The sequence below is a fragment of the Pseudopipra pipra genome, chromosome 13 (assembly GCF_036250125.1).
Source record: "Pseudopipra pipra isolate bDixPip1 chromosome 13, bDixPip1.hap1, whole genome shotgun sequence".
NCBI classification, from domain to species: Eukaryota; Metazoa; Chordata; class Aves; order Passeriformes; family Pipridae; genus Pseudopipra; species Pseudopipra pipra.
Genome location: NC_087561.1, coordinates 20,059,732 through 20,080,869, shown reverse-complemented (window position 1 = coordinate 20,080,869; position 21,138 = coordinate 20,059,732). Strand labels below are relative to the sequence as shown.

Sequence of the window (21,138 nt, the reverse complement as noted above, 5' to 3'; positions counted from 1 at the left end):
TCTGAGCCTCCTTTTCTCCAGGATGAGCCCCCCCAGCTCCCCCAGCTCCCAAACACAGAGCACTGGGGATCAGGGCTCCCTTTCCCAGGAAATCCCAGGTTTTTGGGACAACCAGCCAACTGAAATCTGTGGAGAAGAGCAGCCGGATTTGCCGAGCCCAGCCCAGCTTTGAGGACGCCCTGCCTGGCGCTCCTGCTGCTCCTCCAGCAGAGCCTTGGGTGACTGCTGGGATGGGCCACCAAGGAGCACAAATGGCACTGCCAGGAGATGTGACACGAGACACAGGGCAGGGAGGGACACGAGAGCTGAGGCTGTTTATTAGAGCTGAGGGGAGACAATTCCTGCAGGAGACACGGAGCTGGGGGGAGACTGCACAACATGGACAGCTCCTGCTCCTTGTAAGGCTGGCAGGAACGCTGCAACCATCCAGGAACACATTCCTTCTGCAGCTTATCTTCTGCTTTGGTACTTTAAACAATCCCCCCCCCAACCCTGGCGGAGCAGGGGCTGCACCAGTCCACCCCCACCCCCGGGACTGGTCCCAGTAAGGAACTTCTGGATGTGGTTTCCACACATTCTTCCCTGGGAGGGTGGGGAGGCCCTGGCACAGGTTGCTCAGAGAAGCTTCCCTGGAAGTGTCCAAGGCCAGGTCTGTGTCCACCTGGTCTAGTGGAAGGTGTCCTTGCCCCTGGCAGGGAGTGGAACTGGATGGGCTTTAAGGTCCCTTCCACCCAAACCATTCTGGGATTCTCTGCTTCCCGATGCTTCCACGAGAAAACAGTAAGTCTGGACACTTTTAAAACACAGAGGCTGACTTTCAGGATTTGGCATCCAGCATTCCGCCTCTGAATTAAGAGCTAAAAGGACACAATTCTGATTTCTGTGAGTGGAAGTTCAATTCTGTGAGTAAGCATTTGTGCTGTAAATAATTCACAGCGATGAGGGGCACTGGGCAAAGCCTTGGGAGGAGTGGGGGGACACTGGGATTTCAGTGGAGCTCTCTTTGGGAGAGGGAATGGAGATGCCCCTTCTCTGGCACGTGAGACACCTGCCCTCAGAGCTGGGTTAAAGGAGCAGGGGAAGGACAGTGTTATCTTCCCAAACTGGCAGCACTTGAGGAGGCAGAAGAGGAATTAAAGCTGACACACAATTAGAGTAGAGCCAGCCTGCCAGTGCTCCTGGAAGCCCATGGAAAGCAAATGGAAATCAGGCAGAAGCTATTCCTAGGCTGAATTTGGGGGTGAAAGAAGTAGAAATAGGCTTTTGCTAAGAACTAAATTCAAACCCTTCCAAGAATCCAAATTTAGTGTTGAAGGCTCCCGGTGCCCATGTGCCAGCTCCCACAGCCCGGCTGCACATGGGAAAGAAGGAAAATAGAACCAGGAAAGGCCCGTGGCAATGAGCTCCCAGAAACCTGAGGAGCTCTGCCTGATTCCCAGACTTTGGAAAACCAGATCTTGAGGATGAGGCTGCCTTGTCTCATTCCCATCATTGTCTCCGTGCAGGGGACAGTGACAGGGTGTTGCACTCACTCATGGCCAGGGGGCAGCGAGAGGGAAAGAACTGGAGGAAAGCAGGAGCAGGAATTCTGCTATCTTGGCCAGTCAGGAGCTGCCAGCTATATTGGTGCTGCTGTGGACTTCCATGGCTGCCTTCCAGCTCTGCAGAACCCTGGAAGCAGAAAAGGAGCAGGTGAGCACATGGAGCAGGGTGAATGGAGGTCAGTGGGGCAGGGATGGGCTCACCAGTCACATCACATTACAAGGAAACAAGGAGCAGTGAGGCAGGAGCCCCTTTCCCTCCTCCTCCTCCTCTCAGCAGCAGCAGGACAGGAGGCCTCTACAACCCAGTGCAGGAGCTGCCATGGTGCCTCCTGCCCCTTCCAGCTAATCAGACAAAACCAAACATGTCCAGCCCACTGATCTGTTGGCAGTGTCCAGCTCCAGTTTTCCCAAAGGTTTTCCTCTCAAAGGATCTTTACCCAAAGGAGTGGCTGCACCTGCCACCGAAGTGCTGCTCCCTGTCAGAGGAATGTTACAGCTCCAAACCCCCCGCAGCAGGTCAGTCCAGGACACAGGGAGGGACCTTTAATCATCTCCCAAGAGGACTTTCTACCTCTGAGGGACACTTCAGTCATCACTCGAGCCAGCCCCTGCCTGTCACCCCGGGAAGCGTTTGTCACCAAGATTCTGGCTCCAACTAACACCCCCCAGGACCAGCTCGAGTGTAATTCTGCAACAAGGTCACTGCTTCCCACTGAAGGGCCACAGGAAGATCCCAGCATGGACCTTCCAGGGTTGAAATGCCCTTCAGTCAGGGAACCCTGAGCTCCACACCCTGCTGACCCCAGAAAGGGGCACTGCAAACTCACCTAGAAGAGTTTCTCGTAGCATTTGTCGCAGTGCACAATGTCCCGGTGGATGAATATTTTATCAGGAGATCTCCCATTGCTTTGTGGCAAATTCCACACTGCCAAAGGGAAAACAAGGAAGTCAGACAGCAACCAAAGCCCCACACAGTAATGACAGCAGGGAGAGAACAATCTCTGCATTGTTTTATAAGGGGCTGAGGGTGTGACCCTTGAGGCTGAACAGCAAATGGACCTGGAGGCCTCCTCCTCCACCCTCCCCATCCCTCCTCCTCCCACCCTCCCATCCCTCCTCCTCCCACCCCTCCCCATCCCCACAGACTTTCCTGTAAACTTTGCAAGCTTTGAGGCTGCAGCCAGCCCTGTGTTGGGGCACAGAGGCACAAAGCAGCAAGTCTGCCCCAGGGACAGCGACATGAGGGTGTCCTGAGTGTGCTGCTAATGATAAAGAATCCTCCTTGTTCTAACACACATTTATTCCAGCCCCTGAAAAACTTGTGGGATGCAACCAACACCCGGGACTGCCCAACTTCGTTTGCCCCGACACGACGCGAGCATTTGGCACACGCTGGATCCATCACTCTGAAAGCCTGAGGATGGAATTTGCACCAATATCCTCCCTCCCCCTCCATTGCCAGCAGCTCAGGGAAGCAGCAGAGAGGTTTACCCTGAAGCAGTACTCGTGGCAGTGGATGTTCAGGTGCTCTATGATGATCTTGGGGCAGTCTCGGATCTCGCGGCTGCAGTAGCTGCACACGGGGTCACTGGACCTGGGCAGGACAGAAGGATGGATTCCTCTGCAACACCAGCTGGTTCCACTCCCAGCACTGGTGGCAGAGGCTTTTACCAACCCCTGTGAGCAACCAGCTCCCACATGTGTCAAGTGATGGTACAGAGGGACAGGTGCTGTCCAGGGGTGCAGGACAGGTCTTAGAATCACGGAGTGGTTTGGGTTGGGAGGGACCTTAAAGCTCATCTCCTTCTACCCTCCTCCCGTGGGCAAGGTCACCTCCCACCTCCACCTCCACCAGCCAGATTGCTCCAAGCCCTGTCCAACCTGGCCTTGGACACTTCCAGGGATCCAGGGGCAGCCACAGCTTCTCTGCCCAACCTGTGCCAGGGCCTCCCATCCTCACAGGGAAGAATTTCCTCCTAATATCCCATCTAAACCTACTCTCTGTCAGTTTGAAGCCATTCCCTGTGTCCTGTCACTTCAGGCCCTTGGAGATAGTCTCCCTCCATCTTTCTTGCAGGCTCCTTTCAGGTCCTGGCAGGCCACAATTCGGTCACCCCAAAGCTTCTCTTCTCCAGGCTGAACAATCCCAACTCTCTCAACCTTTCCTCCCAGCAGTGCTGCTCCATCCCTCTGATCACCTTCCTGGCCTCCTCTGGCCTCTCTGACTTCAAGGCAATGTCACTGTATTTTCCAAAGATCCCTCCATGCTGCTGTTCCACCAAACCCCCCCTCCAATATCCTCAGAAAATCAAACCCTTCCAGTCATTTCTGGGTCAGGGTTTGCTGAGCCCCCCAAGGCAGCCCCGACCTGTCCTACCTGTGCAGGGGAGCACTGGACAGGTAACTGTGGTGGCTGTAGCTGGCTCTGCCCACATCAGTCAGATCCACAAGGCTGCCACTGGAGATGGAGAAAACACAGGAAGAGAATCTCAGCTGGAATCATGAATCATGAATGCAGGGATCTGGAATGTCCCAGCACCTGTTCCTTGGGGAGAAGCTCCCCAAGTTTCCTTCCCAGCAGGTCAGCATAGGACACGAGGAAGGACATTTAATCACCTTTAATTACAACTCTGCACCTCTAAGGGACATTGGGAACATCCTGGAGGAGGGAGGGAGCAGGAGGAAGCAGTTTCTTTCCCTGCTCCATCATTTAGTGTTACCCTTTCCATCAGGGAAATGCCTTTCCAGGGCTGGTCAGAGAGTCAGGCAGCCCGTGCTGGGGGTCCCACTCCAGGAGTGGGTCCCACTCTAAGGAAGGGGCTGAGAAGAGCCAAAAACTTGGGCAGTGCAAGCTCCCTCTGCTCTCTCCCTTCTCCAGTATATTCCCAACCCCATGCTCCCACCCCTTGCCAGCCATCAGACCACCCACCAACCAGGTTATCTCATTAAAATGTCAGAAAAGGCAGGATTAGGTGGGCTGGGAGCAGGGATACAAAGAGGGGGAGCATATTTTCCACTGGCAAAATCCTGCACCGGTGGCTGGACCAGCAAAGCTGTGAAATCCTGCCTCCAAAACACTCACCAGCAACACTCCTCTGGATGTTCTCTGGAAATAGGACCTGTTTTCATTGCTCACTGAACTCCCAAACCCTGCCCTATCCTGCAGGAAAAGGCAGGGAGCACATCCCTAGTCTCACCCAGCTGAGTGTTCCCTCCCTGCCTGGCTTTCCTGGATATTTGGCTTATCTTGGGCTGCTGACAGCAGCTTTGCTGAGCTCCAGGACAGGCTGGAGATTTCCAGGCTGTAATCAGCTCCCCCAGGAATGCCAGCACAGCGCTGAGGGAGGCTCAGTGCCAGCGGGGAAGCATCAGACTGGGGTTAACTGGTGCCACAGCACTGGAAGGATGATTTCCATGGGGCCAAACCCTGCTCTGGGCCACGCTGCTGCCAGTCTGGAGCAGCTTCACTCAGTTACCTTCAAGCAGAACACAGAAGACTGAAGATTTAAGCTCAAAAACGGCCTAATTTAACTTTTTTAATCTCAAAAAATAACTTTTTTTGAGCGAGAACCCCCAACCTCCACGTTTTGCTCACCACTTCCAACCCTTTGTTTACGTGTTCAGGTGCCTGGTGAAGCCTCACGGTGGCCAAACATGCAGCCTGAAAACCTGCAGGGCGGTGTTTGCATCCACCTCAGAGACCATCCCGCTCCGAGGGGAGCTTCCCTGCCCCCTGGGAGCGGCGGGACAGAGGGATGAGTTGTCACAACGGGTCCTCACCCAGCAAAAGTCTGCTCCCCAATTAACAGGGCTAATTAACTGCGGACCTCTGTGCTGGGCCGGGCACGCGTGTGTGTGACACAAGTGTGTGACACGTGGGGGACACAAGTGTGTGACACGTGTGTGACACAAGTGTGTGACACGTGGGGGACACAAGTGTGTGACACGTGGGGGACACACGAGTGTCCCCCCCGGCCGCTCCTCGTACCTTCCGTAGCGTGGGGAGGCTGGAAAGCCGCCGGTGTTCACGTACTCCTTCACAAAGAGGATCCCTCTCCTAAGGAACCAGAACGGGAAGCATTTGCATGAGAAAAGAGTGGAGCTAATGAGAGACCACGCGTGTGTGTGTGTGTGCCGGGACACGGGACGGGATGCTGCTGTCCCGGGATAAATCCCGGAGAGCGAGCATTGTTGCTAAAGAACACCTAATACACTCCTCTAATTACCCCACCAAAACAAATCAAGTTAATTAGGAAGAATGGGATGCATAATGTAACCCTTTCATCCAGTTATCCGCCGGTTTTGCAGGGATAAGTCCTCCCCAGCTCGTGTCAGGATTATGCACACAGTGAGCGCGGAGAGCGCTCGCGGTTCTGCCCGCGGGCACCGACTGGCACAGCGCTGCTTCCCGGCGCTGCTCCGCCTCTGGAGTACCCCCAGGGTTTTCAGCCAGCGCTGGTTTGTCTGGGGATGGTTTTGCTCCCTTTGCATATTCATATCCCCGCCTCTCCCCGCTCCCGGTTTCAGAATTCCATGCCCCCTGTGCGTGCAACTGTGCCCAGGCTGAGCTCTGCCCTGTGCCCCCAGCTCTGCCTGCAACCACGACACGAACTCATCAGGCTCTTTCTCCACGGGGCATTTTCACTGCTGCCTAAAAGCTACAATTAATCCTCTCTCCTTACACGGGCAAACTAAGCCCTGGCACAGCTGAGGAAAGAAAAGCTCTTCTTTGTATTTTTTTAACTGAGAAAAAACGCTTTCTGTGTCATAGAAACATGAATCCCAGAATGGTTTGGGTTGGAAGGGCCCTTAAAGATCATCTAAAAGGACCTTAAAGCTCATCTTGTTCCACCCCATGGGCAGGGACACCTTCCACTAGCCCAGGTTGCTCCAAGCCCCGTCCAACCTGGCCTTGGACACTTCCAGGGATGGGGCAGCCACAGCTTCTCTGGGAATCCATTCCAGCACCTCACCACTCTCCCAGGGAAGAATTCCTTCCTCAAGATACTCTCATCTCCAATTCTAATGTGGAATATTGATGAGGAACTGGGTCTGAGCTACTGAATAACTTTAGATAGAATCCCAGGATTGTTAAGGTTGGAAAAGATCCCCAAGACCAACTGTCAGCCCAGCAGCACCACCATGGTCACCACTAACCCATGGTCCCAGGGGCCACATCCACAAGTTTTCTGAACACTTCCAAGGGATGGGGACTCCACCCCTGCCCTGGGCAGCTGGGCCAAGGCTGGACAACCCTTTCCATGAAGAAATTTTTCCAGTATCCCACCTAACCCTCCCCTGGGAGCTTGAGGCTGTTCCCTCTCCTCCTGTCTCTTGTTCCCTGGCAGCAGAGCCCGACCCCCCCCAGCTCCCCCCTCCTGTCAGGGGGTTGCAGAGCCAGAAGGTCCCCCCTGAGCCTCCTTTTCTCCAGACTGAGCCCCCCCAGCTCCCTCAGCCCCTCCTGCTGCTCCAGCCCCTTCCCAGCTCCGTTCCCTTCCCTGCACACGCTCCAGCCCCTCCATGTCCTTCTTGTGAGGGGCCCAAAACTGCCCCAGCACTGGAGATGCCTCAGCAGTGCCAGCACAGGGACGGGCACTGCCCTGGTCCTGCTGCCACAGGTGCCAAAGGCTGGGATGCCCCCCTCCCAGGATGGCTCTGTGCCCCCTTGGCTCTTTACCCGGTAGTGCTGGAGTCAGGATGGAACCCGGGGCTGGAGAGCCTCTCACTGGAACTGGAGAGGAGCCTGGTGGGAGAGGGAAAAGCTGTGAGCCACCACAGGAGCCAAGCTGGCAGGAGAGGACCTACCCCTGCTGCTGGGAGGGCAGGTTGATATCACAGCCCTTAACTGGCACCAAACCAGCTCCTTTCCTGCTTCCCTGGAGAAGGGGTTTGGAAAAGTCTCATTTATAGGGCCATGGGAGAGATGATCGATAAGGACAATAAGATCCTCCAATAAGGACAGACTCCAAGTGAGTCAGGCAGCCTGAATGGGAGCAGCTCTGGAGGGATTTGGCACGGGATGTGCAGCAGGAGAGGAGCAGCTGGGCCGTGGCGGCCAAAGCCAACACCACTGTCCCCAGCCCAGTCCTTGGAAAAGCTGCAGAAGGGGAAAGGTGGCAAATCTATGGAAAACAGCCTGACCCATTGGCTCAGCCATGAGACCTGGGCTGTTTGCCTTGCAGGGAGGAGGCTGCTCTTTCCTGGAGCCTTTCCAAGGCTATCCAGGGATCCTGTGCCTCCTCTTCACACCCACAACATAGTGCCCAGTCCAGATCCAACACTCAGCCCCGTGGTGGCCCCATACACGTGGGTGGGCTGGCACTGCCAGGAGGGACTGCAGGAAGCCCAGGGCAATGGTATTCCATACTGGATAGCTCCTGCCCTTCCAACAGCCCCCTTCTGGGAGCAGTTCAGTCGTTTGATCATTGACTTTCTGGGGACTTTCTGGGGATACTGATCCTGTCTCTCAATGTCTCTCTTCACTTTGAGCTCTTTTTTCCCGTAGCAAAAGCCAGTTCTTGGCCAGGGACCAGCTCTCCATCCTCCTGCCCCTCTGCTCTGGCATCCCACATGGTGGGAAACCTCCAGAGACCAGAGATGGATGTATTCCAGGCCCTGTGCTGGGCAGCTTTTGCTAGGAATGCTTTAAGAGAAGGTCTGTGCCTCTGGAATGGTTTCCACTCCCTGGAAACCGTTTCTCTCTTAGCTCTTGGCTTTGCTTCCTGGCTTCTCTTCCCCATATTTCGTGGAAGTTTCCCTCACAGCCACCACAGCTGCCCATTTACCTGGTGCTGTTGTAGTTCAGGCTGTCCATGTAGAAGGGCACCCTGTGGCTTCTCTGGGCCATGGACATGCTGGGATCTCTGGGAAGGGAGTCATGGCTGCAGGAAGGAAGTGGTGCAGTCTCAGGCTCTGATCCTGGGCACGTGAGGGATCCTCACAAGTGCTGGGAATCTTGGCTGAACGTCCCTGCTGGGCCCCAAACTCCCCCCCACTGCACAGGCATCGCCCGCTCGGGGAATCGGGACATCCCAGTGGATGAGCAAAGGGAGCAGAGGGGTGGTTTGGGGGTTGAAAGGTTTGGATGCCCCCCTGACTCACCGCCCAGCCGGGGGGGTGAACTCCCCATGCCCCCTGGCACCGTCGGAAACTCTCCCTTCGGGATCCAGGGTGGGTCTGGCGAGGAAGAACAAAGCCCTGAGCACGTTGGAGTGCCTGGAATCCCCACCCAGCAGTGCCCACCATGGCTCTGTCTGCTGGCTGTCCATGATCTCAGAGGTCTTTTCCAACCACAGGGATTCCATGATTCCATGATTCCCTCCACACCCCAGGCTGCTCTCCTGGCCCCTAAACCCAACCCCTGAGCATCGGGACATATCCAACGAATATATCCGAGATTGTTTCCTTCCCACTGCACCCCCTCCACATGCTGCCAGCCCTGCCCATTTTCCCTTTTCCAAGCCAGAAATCCTTAGAAGAATGGCTTTAACCCATGGGCACAGCTCAGGCTCTTTCCACAGGGAAAATGAGCCCATGGCTGATGGTCATGTGAGGGCAGGGTTAGGTGGGATACTGGGAAGGAATTCCTGGCTGGGAGGGTGGGGAGGCCCTGGCACAGGTTGCCCAGAGAAGCTGTGGCTGCCCCATTCCTGGAAGTGTCCAAGGCCAGGTTTGGATGGGGTTTGGAGCAACCTGGGCTAGTGGAAGGTGTCCCTGTCCATGGCAGGGGGTGGAACTGGATGGGCTTTAAGGTTTCCAGCCCAAACCATTCCATGATTCCCTGATTCTGTGAAATGTTGTCTCCAACCCTGCCAGCTGAGTTGAGGAGGATCTCAAGGCTCTCAGGAGGATTTTAATTCCAAGGCCTAGAGCTGCTGCTGGTGAGGTAGGAATGTCTTCCCCAAAGTTCCTCATGTTGTACTTTGTCCCAGGTGCACAGTCCTGTGACAGGCCCAAATCCATGGTGATTTAATACTGCTGTTCCCTCTGGGAACAAAATCCTGTTCTCACTCCTCGATGGTACAACCTGGAGCAGAGTTTCTGTCAGATCATTCTGTACCAGCAACTTTCCCTGTCTCTGCATCTTAAACCCTCCATGCCCAAACCCTCCACCCCCAAACCCTCCACCCCCAAACCCTCACCTCCTGGTGCTGAACACTTGGCTGTCCACATAGGCCGGGATCCTGTGGCTGGGAGCTGTCCCAAAGAGGGGCTGGGGGTCCTGGTACAGGGGCACAGGGTGCTGGCTCTCATGGGCACTGAGAACACTCTCTCTGGAGCTGAAGTCAGACCTGCTGAAGAATTAAAACCAATTTGACCATAAAGCCAATGACTGCCTGTGCTCTGCCCCCCTCACACAGGGGCTCAGGGTTTGCCAAGGCTGGATCCTGCCTCTTCCTACAGGCAAGAAGGAGAACCTGGGACACGATTTTGTTAAGAGAAACACAGAATCCCAAAGTAGTTTGGGTTGGGAGGGACTTTAAAGCTCATTTCATTCCACCAGGGACACCTTCCACTAGCCCAGGTTGCTCCAGCCTGGCCTTGGACACTTCCAGGGATGGGGCACCCACAGCTTCTCTGGGCAACCTGTGCCAGGGCCTGCCCACCCTCACAGCCAACAATTCCTTTCTATATTCCTTTGGTGAATATCATTGGATTAGGCACATTTACTGGGGCCAGGACTTCAGCCAGGTGTGTATCAAGGAGCAGGAAAGGCAAAGGACGATGGTTTGGGAGCCACTGATGGCAGAAGCAAAGGGATATTCCCACTGTACCTGGCTGCCCCTGGGCCAGGCTCACTGTGCCTCCAGTCCTGGGGACCATCTGTGGTGGGGATGGTTTGATCCTCATGGGCTGGAGTGACCCTGGGGGGGAGGAAAGAGCTGCATCAGCTCCAGAACCTGTGTCTGAGCCTGTCCCCTGAGGGAGGAAATGCAGGGACAGCATGGTTATAGAATCCTAAAATCCCAGAATGGTTTGTGCTGGAAGGGACCTTAAAGCCCATCCAGTTCCACCCCCTGCTGTGGGCAGGGACACCTTCCACCAGCCCAGGTTGCTCCAACCTGGCCTTGGACACTTCCAGGGATCCAGGGGCAGCCACAGCTTCTCTGGGAAATCCATTCCAGCACCTCCCCACCCTCACAACCAACAATTCCTTCCCAATTTCCCATTTATCCCTGCCCTCTGGCAGTGGGAAGCCATTCCCTGTGTCCTGTCCCTCCACCCCTTGTCCCCAGTCCCTCTCCAGCTCTCCTGGAGCCCCTTTAGGCCCTGCAAGGGGCTCTCAGCTCTCCCTGGAGCCTTCTCTTCTCCAGGGGAACCCCCCCAGCTCTCCCAGCCTGGTTCCAGCCCTTGGAGCATCTCCGTGGCCTCCTCTGGACTCCTCCAGCAGCTCCACATCCTTCTGATGTTCAACTGCAACAACTCCTGTGTGAAATCCCTGCAGTGCTGAGGGTCTGGGATGAGGGGGCAAAGGTGGCCCTGGCAGTTGATGTTGGTTTGGGAATTCACTAAGCCAAGAAATGAGCATTTGTGATGCCTTTGGACAGGGCAGCAGGAGAACTCCGGGGGTGGGAGGCACTCTCCTGGTTCCCTGACTCCCCACCTGTCCCGGCGTGGCTCGGACTCGTCGGCACGTGGGGTCTCTGGAGCAGGGGTGCTGCTTCCTCCAGGTCCAGAGCTGGACCTGCCAAGACAGGAGACCCTTTAGAGTCTGCAGAAGCACCACTGTGCCCAGAATTCCTGTGGGATGTAGATGCAGCCTCAAGAAAAGTGCAATATCCCTTCATAGGAACGTGCCAGATGGAATCGTTCAGGTTGGAAAAGCCCTCCAAGATCATCAAGTCCCACCCTCAACTCAGCCCCACCACCATGTTCACCGTGAAACCACGTCCTCAGATAATCCAAAGAGAAACAAGACAGAGGGAAAATCCAGACCTGTTAGAAAACAGGGCTGAAAGGAAAGAGAAATAAAGCTCCTGATGGGCTTCAGTTCCCTGTTTACCCTTCCCAAACCTGACACCTGAATTCTGGGTGTTTAGTTGCAACTATTATGGGTTATCCAGCAGTCCTGTGTTCTGTTTCAGTCTGCTCAGGGTGTGAGATGGCCTTGTTTGGGTCCTCAGCTCCCTCCTCCCAGTGTGGGGACTCCCAGCCCCAACCCCAGCACCCTCAGTCCCTCCTGCCAGAACCCCCTGCAGCAAATCCCTCCGTGTTCTGCCATCAGGAAAAGCAAATCCCAGTCTTTCTCTTGCCTTCTTTCCGTGAATTCTTCTCTCCTCACATGGAATGACATCCCCTTGTCCGTGTCCCTGCTCCCACCAGTGCTGTCCTGGGACCTGGGGAGAGGAACACTCTGCTTTACACCTCCAGGTGAAGATGTTGCTCACTGAGACACATGTGAGGAAGCCCAATTTGACCAAAAGCCTCAACTCTTTCAAATTCAGGGGAAAAATATGGACAAAAGCAAAGAAACCCTCAAAGTCCTTCCATTTGGACACTCAGCTCTGCCTGGGGAAGTTCAGAACGAGCCCCAGGGTTACCACAGAGGCGTCACCCCAGGCCAAATTTTATTGCTTCTGTTGGCACACGTCCCTAGAGACAGGCTCTGCTCCCAAATTTAAGGTCTAGGCAGCAAATCCTGGCAGTCCAGCTGGACACGGTTTGCTGGCTCCAGCTAAGGAGGATCTTTTCTCCCAGGTTTTCCTATAAAACCCTGACAAAAGGTTCACCCAGTGGAAGCGGCGCTAGAATCGGGCACAAAAATGTCCCCACGTTGCACAAGTGGAGGTTTAGGTCGGACATCAGGGAAAATTTCTTCATGGAAAGGGTTGTAAAGCACTGGAACAGGTTGCCCAGGGCAGTGGTGGAGTCCCCATCCCTGGGAATGCTCAGAAAATGGGTGGATGTGGCACTTGAGGCCACGGGTCGGTGACCACGGTGGTGGTGCTGGTTGATGGCTGGACTTGGTGACTTTAGAGGTTTTTTCCCACCGTAACAATTCCATGATTCCATGAAAAGAGGAGCCTGGGAGAAGATTTTTAAAAACAGAAGCCTGGGAGAGGATTTTGTGAGTGTGTGGACATGGGGGAAGACACGCAAGGAATGAACCCTCATCCTACAGGAAAAGGCAGGGGGGATTATCCAGTTCCTTACCCGACCATGCCAGGCTCATGGGCTGTGGGTTCCTGTGCCCTGGGCAGCTCTGGGTGGGCACCATGGCCAGCAGGTCCTTGGCCCCTCTCAGTGAGGCTGGTTGAGCCTGAAAACCTAAAATAAAGATCCACGATTAAGGCAGTGGAGAAAATCCCTGCTGGGGTTGGGGGGGAAGACACCCATTCCCAGGACAGGAGCCACCAGGCCAGAGCTATTCCCAGCATCCCAGAAGAGCCAACACCCCAGTCAGCCCAGTCCTTACTCGTTCCAGTGGGGCTGGAGCTGTGCTGGGCCCTCAGGACTGGTGGAGCTGCTCCTCTCCTCGTACCCCAGGACAGACCTGCCAACCAGAAAGGCCCATCACATCCCTAAAAACTGGCACTGGAGGATACTCTGCTCACCAGGCAGGGCTTGTGCCAACCTGCACCAGGACCTTCTTTCCGTCACAACAGTTGCATTTCCATATATTCCAGCTGCTTCCATATATCCCTGCTGCCACTCCAGCATCCCTGAACATTCCACTGGATTATTAGGGAATAAAAAGGGACTGACTGAACCCCACCAAGAGGAGGAAAAGTCTGGAGGCTGTGGCTCGTGTCATAGGAGATGGAGAGGGATTTAAACCTCAGTTGCCTCCATCCTTGGGGCAAAAGTGGGGAGAAGGAGCCTCTTTCTGTGCCTGCCCATTCAGGTTTCCCTTAATCCTCAGTATTCCTCACAAACCCACTACATTCACCCCACTCCTACCTTTTAAAGGAATATTCCGTGTCCTCTCTGTGCACAGGGGCTCTCTCAGTGGGAGGAAAAGGGACATTAGGCTGCAAGCTGGACCTGTCCAAAAAACCAAGGTGTTTCCAGCTTGACAACTTTCCAGAGACTTCGAGGGGGGGTTGTGTGGAATCACAACACTGCAGTTTTATCAGCCCAGAAAACAGAAAGGAATTGTCTCAGGGAACTGATTTTCCTCCAGAAAGCCCCATTTTCACTCTCCCTAATCCAGAAGAAGAGAGGCTGTTGGTGGAACATGGAATCAGGGACTGGTTTGGGTTGGAAAGGACCTTAAAGCTCATCCAGTCCCACCCCCTGCCATGGGCAGGGACACCTCCCACTGTCCCAGATTGCTCCAAGCCCTGTCCTTGAAATTTGCTCAGCTCAAGAGCTTTGATGAGCCAATCCATGGAGTCAAGTCCCAAAATAATGGATAAATAAGTGAGAAAAGCAGCTCCAGGGAAATCAGTGTTTGCTGACAACAGCAGCAACTCTGCCCTGCCTCCGACAGTGTCAGGGGAGGAGATGCTCCAAAATCCTGTGGGATGGAGACACCTTTGAGATCAGTGCTAAAAGCTGCTGAATCTGCTCCTGGAAAATCCCTCCAGGACCATCCAGTCCCCCCTGTGCCCGACCCTCACCTTGTCCCCCAGCCCAGAGCACTGAGTGCCATGGCCAGTTCTTCCTTGGACACCTCCAGGGGTGGGGATCCACCACCTCCCTGGGCAGTTCCAATGCCTGACAGCCCTTTCCAGGAAGGAATCCTTCCAGAATTCCCAGGCTGCTTCTCTGGGAAGAAGTCATGTAACAGTGAACAGAAAGACTCTGTTCCCACTGTTTATCCACACGGGATTTCCCATTTCCAGCTGCTTTGTTGCCCAATGTGGATTCTGCTTCCAACTCTACTCTGGACAAGTTATTTATTCCCACCCCAGCTTCCCTCTGGGAGCAGATCCAGTGCCATGCCCAGGCCCTGAGGGTGCAGGGTCAGACCTTCCAACATCCAGGGCAGGAGGGGGCTCGTAGTGATGGAGCAGCTCGTCCGCAGCATCCCCAGGTCTGTCCCTGGAACCAGAGCTGGACCTGGAACAGGGGGAGATTGGTGGGGCCCAACAGGAAGCTCAGCAAGTTGGAGAACAGAGCAAGAAGCAAAAACACCAAACAGGAGATTTTCCTTTCTCCAGTATAACATCTTTTCTTCCTGCTCAGCTCAGGGAATTTCCTGAAGGGCTGAGCCATAAATCCAACCAACCCATCCCCGTGTCAGGAAAGCAGCTGGAGGATCTCAGTCCAATCTGAGATTGGGCACTCTTTAGTGCCCTGACATTTGTCAGTGCTGGGTCAGGAGAAGACCCTCCTCGCTCTAAAATCAAGGAGGAAAAGTGAATTTTACATTTATTTGACACTTACTTGGGTGGGTAAAACCCATTGTTGGCTTCTGTGTGCTCAGGGAAGCTGCAAAGGAGAGACACAACGTCAGGAAGCAGCTTTGGGGAATGTTGTGCAATGATTTGCCCATGCATTTCGTAAAAGAAAGGAGGGAATCCCTAAACTTCCCAGGCATGTCCCTGTCCACAGGGAAAATGGCAAGAAACTTTGGGGAATTCAATGCATGGGAAGTACAAATTTGGTAACTGTTGCAAAAGTAAATAAAGAGGTGGAGGTTGGAGGCTGAGAGAGACGTTGAGCGTGAACCTCTCTGTACTGTTAAAACCAGAAATAAAATCCATGCCACAACTGGTTTACACTTGGGAATAAACCTGGATTTTTTTTTGTATTATTGAAAGTAAAAAGGAACAAAATATCCCACAATTGGATTGAAGAGGGCAGTGTTTTCTTTATCCCCTCCCTTAAATGAAATTTAGACAAACTGCTGCAGTTCTGCAAAGCCCACATTGAATGTGTTTTTCCACCAGCAAATATCCAGAGATTCCAGACAGCTCCAGAGCAGCAGTTGCTGATTTGCACAACACCCACTACAGGAATCTCAGGAGGAGATGGGAGGACTTTACCTTCCATTCATGGAAGCCACGGTGGCTCTGGGGGCCTCATCCCATGGGAAGGGCTCAGGCTTTTCCTTCAGAGCTTTGTCACTAGAAAAAGGAAAATTCCAGTGAAAACGTGACCTGTCAGCATTTCTGATGGATCATTCCACAATAATGTGCTGATATTTAGTTGAGAGGAGCCCAAAATGGGGCTAAATCTGTATATCAGGATAGGAGGGTCAACCATCTGAGCACAGAGGGCCTGACTGCAACTTATGGATCATGGAATGGTTTGGGTTGGAAGGACCTTAAATCACATCCAGTTCCACCCCCTGCTGTGGGCAGGGACACCTTCCACTAGCCCAGGGTGCTCCAATCCCCCTCCAACCTGGCCTTGGACAATTCCAGGGATGGGGCAGCCACAGCTTCTCTGGGAAATCCATTCCAGCACCTCCCCACTCTCACAACCAACAATTCCTTCCCAATTTCCCATCTAACCCTCTGGCAGTGGGAAGCCATTCCCTGTGTCCTGTCCCTCTATCCCTTGTCCCCAGTCCCTCTCCAGCTCTCCTGGAGCCCCTTTAGGCCCTGCAAGGGGCTCTCAGGTCTCCCTGGAGCCTTCTCTCCTCCAGGGCTCCCCCAGCCCGACCCTATTCCCACCTTTCCCTCTCCAGCCCCGTCACGCTGTGTGTCCGTGTCCTCCCTTCCCTGCCAGTTCCTCCCTCGGCAGTTTGAGGTGGTTTCAGTCCTGAGGCATCCCCGAATTCCCCTGGGAGCCTGGCTCCCAGTCAGGAGCAGCTCTGTGCCCCTGGTGACCCCAGGCAGGCACAAAGGGGGCCTTGTATTGCGGCTGCTCCTGCAGGGACACGCGGGGACACGGCCGTGGCTCTCAGCTCAGTGCCCACCACAGCCCAGCCTCTACCTTTCCTCGAGCACTCCAGACTTTGCTCCAGCCTGGGATGGCACTCTGGGGACATTTCCAGCCTGCCTGTCACTGCTGGGGGTGCAGAGCGAGCAGCACTGAACTGTGTGTGCCCCACAAATCCTCTGGTGACCCCCAGCCTCCCACAGCTCCTGAAGCACAACAGGGGAGGCCACGGGGGCAGCTCTGCCTGTTCCAGTCCAGAGCAGCCCCAAATCCAGAGGGCTCACCCTGGGAACAAAGGGAGCCCTGCCAGTGTGGGGGATATTTTAGAAACCACAGAATCCCAGACTGGGACCTTAAAGCCCATTCTGTTCCACCCCTGCCATGGGCAGGGACACCTTCCACTAGCCCAGGTTGCTCCAAGCCTTGTCCGACCTGGCCCTTGGACACTTCCAGGGATAGGGAGTCAACAATCAACAGCCTCTCTGGAATTCTCCTGTGTGCATTCCACAGGACCAAGGGGAGGCAGATCCCTCTCTCTCAGGAGGGCCAGAACCTTCCCTGCCCTCAGCTTTGAATTCCCTGTGTCACCTGTCCTTTGGGAACCTCCGTTAGCCTTTAAATTCCCAATCAGTTCCTTGTTCCTCAGGTTTTCCTCCACACAACAGAGCTTTCCACACTTCCCCACCCCCTCCAGATTTCCCACAGAGGCCCAGAACCCACATCAGCAGGAGCCACTGGCCACTGAGGGTCAACACATCCCCTGCAGGTGGAAAAACTCCCCAGGGAATGGCAACTGGAGCAGGAAAATAAAACGAAATGCATGACCAAGAGTGTTTAGGGACTGAGGCAGAGAGCAGGATCCTGCAGGGAGGGGAAGGAAGGGTGGAGAACACCGACAAGCTGCAGCTCAGCCAGCAGATGATGCTCTTGGAATGCAGGCCAGGCTGGAGGGGTCCCGTCCAGGGGACACCAGGAGCAGGTGGATGCTGTTCCTGAGCAAAGAGCTTGTGTTGAGCAGCACAGAGCAGCCCCTCCCCACTCCTCACCTGTCCCCACGCTGTGTCACAGCCTCCCAGGAGGATTTCCCGTTCAGGGCCTGGCTGTCCTCACCATTCCTGCAGGGAGAACAGCAGGGAGCGTGAGGGAGGGGGCTGAGGGGCAGCCTGGGGCACAGGGACTGCACAGGGGGTGTTTGTTGGGATTGTGCTGCCAGCAGGGCAGGGATGGGGGTCAAACAAGAGCAGGTTCAAAGAGCTGCAGGTTTGGGCTCATTTCCTCAGCACAGAGAACCAGGTGATGTCCAAGCTGTGGGAGGTCCATCTGGGAATGTTTCCTCCCAGGTTGCTGATGCTTTTGGGAAGTGCTCCTCTCCTCAGCTCCCTCTGCTGAGTTCTTGCTGTGTCCTGGATGTGTCTCCAGGAAAACCCCTCCCCAGGCAGAGCCAAACGTCCCTTTCCTGGGGAGCCCCAGGGGCCAAGAGACCCACCTGATTCCAGCAGAAGTGGAGCTTCTCCCTGCAGTTTCCCTCAGGGATGGGGATGTTTGGCTCCTGCTGCCTGTCGTGGGGCTGCAAGAGAAGGGAAAGAACGAGGCTGTCACCCCTCATCCAACCAGCTCCAGCTGCCCAAAACTGTCCTGCTTGAAGAGCCCCTTTTGGGAATGGAGAAAGTGGAAATGAATCATCACAGTTTTCAACCCACTCATTTACAGAGTTATCTTATTAAAACCTTTAAATTCAAACCGCTGCTGTTTGTCAGGAATATCCACCTCCTGCAGTGACAGCCCAACAAACACACCAGAAGCAGGGAAGCAGCAAAAAACACTTCACCATGTTTGCAGTGAAAACCATTTCACCATTTTTTATACCGTATCCATGGATTCAGTCAAAAAAAAAAAAATGGAAAACAACTGAAAATTATCCCCCTACACCTGTTTGGGCAAGAAAGAGTTCAGCTGGATGGGGCTTGGAGCAACCTGGGGTAGTGGAAGGTGGAACAAGATGAGCTTTAAGGTCCATTCCAACCCAAACCGTTCCATGATTCTGCGTTTGGGGTTTTTCCTTTCACATCCTGAGGTTTTCTCTCAGAATGTTGCGAAATCCTTGGAGGACATGACACGGATTTTAGACATAAAACCTCTTTAAAACAGCTCCCTGCATCTAGGAAAAGGTCTTCTATGTTCAAGGCCGACAGATTTGGGTCATTTCCCCTCTCTGAGGGGGACTCTCCGACCTACAGCCCCCAGAATTATCCCAGATATCCTGGCTGTGCTGCACTTACCTGGAGGGAGAGGCTGCTGCTGCCTTTGGCTCATCCCAGGAAGATCCAGGGGTGGTTTTCCTTGGCCTGTTAGCACTGACAAAAAACCCAAACGACAAAGCATTAAAGACAAGGGATTTTTAGGAGCTTTTTTCCCATGGGGGTCCTGCTTTCTGCCCCACAGCTCTTGTCTCTCCCTGGGCAAGGGCTCCCAGGGGTGTCCCTGTGCCCCGTGGCACTGCTGGGACTCACTCCTGCCTTTCTGCTCAAAGACCTCGTTTCACAAACCGATTTTTCCCCTTTACCAAAAGCTGCAGCTCTTCCTACGCCCAGCCCGTGCATTTGCACAACAAACTCCCCCAAAATGCGCAGCTGAAAGCTCAGAATTCCCCAAAATCGAGCAATGTGAGGGAAGGAGGGAAACTTCTCCCCAGCCCTGCCTCAAACCTGCCCCACAACGGCACGAAATCGGCGCCGGAATTCCCGAGGCAGCTCCTTCATCCCGAAAATAAAGCAGCTGGGGCTGAAAGGCCCCATTTATTGGGCTCCCTGCTGGGCCCACGAAGGCCCAGAGTGGCAGAGAAGCTCATAATGCCCTGCCTGGCATCCAGCCACCCCTCAGAGCAGGGACACGGAGCTGAATCCCAAATGAAACGGCTTTGCCTGAAAACAGAGGAGGTTCTCCCTCCCAGGGCAAATATTCCTGGTTCAGCCAAATCTTCCTGCATCTCCCTCAGCCCCACCCCCTGTGCCAGCTGCTCCTGCCCAGTGTGGGCTGAGGAGGTCTGTCATTCCATGGCAGGAACATTCCAGGTTGTCTGTGGTCCCTGGGAGAGGGACTGGGGCCGACACCTGCCCTCAAAACCAGTTTAAAGACAATGAACCTCCCACCCCCCTCTGCTCACCCCCATCACAGCAGAATAACCAAATCTCAGGCCTAAGAAAGCAGAGCTGGCTCAGGGGGTGGGAATACCAGGACATGGAGTATTTGGGATGGGGATGAGGGGGGCAGTTCACACAGCCAAGCTGGACAGGAAGAGAAAACCTTTGCTGTCTCAGGGCTGGGCGAGGGTTGCTCTGACTCCTCCTGGGATTGTCTCCCCTCAAGGGCCACCAGGCTCATTCCTGGTGGAGACAGGACTGAGGGGGCTGTGGAGGGCGATCAGGAGGGGCTCAGTGCCAGCTTCTGCCTCTTCAACTCCCTGAGAGGCCTTAATGTGGCAGTGAAATGTTAAAGGTGACATTCAAGGCCATTTGCCACCCCCAGGGCTGTCACTTGGTACTTGGTGACACTGCCCTGTCCCTTTGGCTGCCCCTTTGTTTCCCCAGGAGAGCTGAGGTCATCATTCACTTCGGATTCTTTCCTTAGGAAAGGACAATCAGGATTTCAGAATCATGGAATGACAGAATGCTCTGGGTTGGTGGAGACCTTAAACACCTCGTGCCACCCCCTGCCATGGGCAGGACACCTTCCACCAGCCCAGGCTGCTCCAAGCCCCATCCAACCTGGCCTTGGACACTTCCAGGGATGGGGCAGCCACAGCTTCTCTGGGAAGCCTCCTTTGCAAACCTTCCATCTCTGGTTGTGCTCAGGGAGCTGCTGCCTTGCAGAGAAATGCACTTATCCCCAAACCAGCGTGCCCTGGCATCCCAGTGCCCTGGCATCCCAGTGCCACCCTGCTCCAGGCCGAGCAAATACCTGCTGTCATCCGGCACAGTTGGACTCCTCCTCTGCTGCCCTTCCTCCTCTTCTATCTCAATCCTTTCCAAGGGGAAAAAGAGAGACAAATACCACGTTGTTTCCTATTTTCCCCAGGTGTAGTCCTGTTTTCCCTGGAGCTGTGTTTGCCCTGTTTCCCCCCGGGGCAGGTTGTTCCTGCTCCTCCTCCTGAGCTGAACGGAGCCAGGTCAGAGACAATTTTACAACCAGCATCATCTGAGTGCTTGAATTCCAGAGAAAGACATTTCCCTACCCCACTGACAGCTTTAGAAGTGGAATGCCTGAAGAGCATTCCCCGGCTGGCCAGAGTCAGATTCCCTGGAAGCAGAAAGTCTCTCCATGTCTCACGTTGTCCATAACCCAAAGCACCATCAGTGTTGTTTTCCCACTGTTTATCTCAAAAGAATCCCAGTGGGATCCAACCCCAAGCATCCTTTTTAAGGGAATTGTCCTTCCTCTGCTTTGAAACACCTGGGATCTGCTATCCCAGCATTTAACCTGGAATTCCACAGAACCCACTCCAGCAGCACTTCCCGAGGGTCCACGACCTACCTCTTGGCAAACAAGGGTGGGAATTCCTGTGTTGGGCTGCTGTGAAGGAAGGATTGAGGCAACAGTTAGAAGTTTGGAGGGAAAAAACACACCTTGGGCAGGGGCAGAGCCCCCCAAATCCCTGACCCAGCACTGCCCCAGGGGCTGCAGGGTCCTGTCACCCCCTTTGGGCAGAGCTGGCAGTGCCCAGGGGGGACAAATTCCAAATCAAATAATACAAATGCAAATATACAAGTAGAAAAAGCAGCTGGGAAGGAAAGAAGCTCCCCCAAAGGGCCTTTTTAATTGC

General features: G+C 54.5%; 1 protein-coding gene across 1 annotated transcript in view; it reads right to left on the bottom strand.

Moving 5' to 3' along the window:
• Positions 1-2,371: 2,371 nt before the first annotated feature.
• Positions 2,372-21,138, bottom strand: part of ZNF185 (zinc finger protein 185 with LIM domain) — a 40,461-nt gene continuing 21,694 nt past the window's right edge. The window contains 23 exon segments of the mRNA XM_064670310.1: positions 2,372-2,436; positions 2,439-2,469; positions 3,036-3,138; positions 3,922-4,002; positions 5,533-5,601; positions 7,222-7,287; positions 8,330-8,425; positions 8,646-8,720; positions 9,686-9,838; positions 10,319-10,408; positions 11,149-11,229; positions 11,798-11,881; positions 12,699-12,812; positions 12,961-13,038; positions 13,446-13,529; positions 14,460-14,549; positions 14,877-14,921; positions 15,479-15,559; positions 17,366-17,434; positions 17,806-17,886; positions 18,599-18,673; positions 20,277-20,339; positions 20,850-20,888. Coding sequence (XP_064526380.1) covers positions 2,372-2,436; positions 2,439-2,469; positions 3,036-3,138; positions 3,922-4,002; positions 5,533-5,601; positions 7,222-7,287; positions 8,330-8,425; positions 8,646-8,720; positions 9,686-9,838; positions 10,319-10,408; positions 11,149-11,229; positions 11,798-11,881; positions 12,699-12,812; positions 12,961-13,038; positions 13,446-13,529; positions 14,460-14,549; positions 14,877-14,921; positions 15,479-15,559; positions 17,366-17,434; positions 17,806-17,886; positions 18,599-18,673; positions 20,277-20,339; positions 20,850-20,888 — 1,813 coding nt within the window.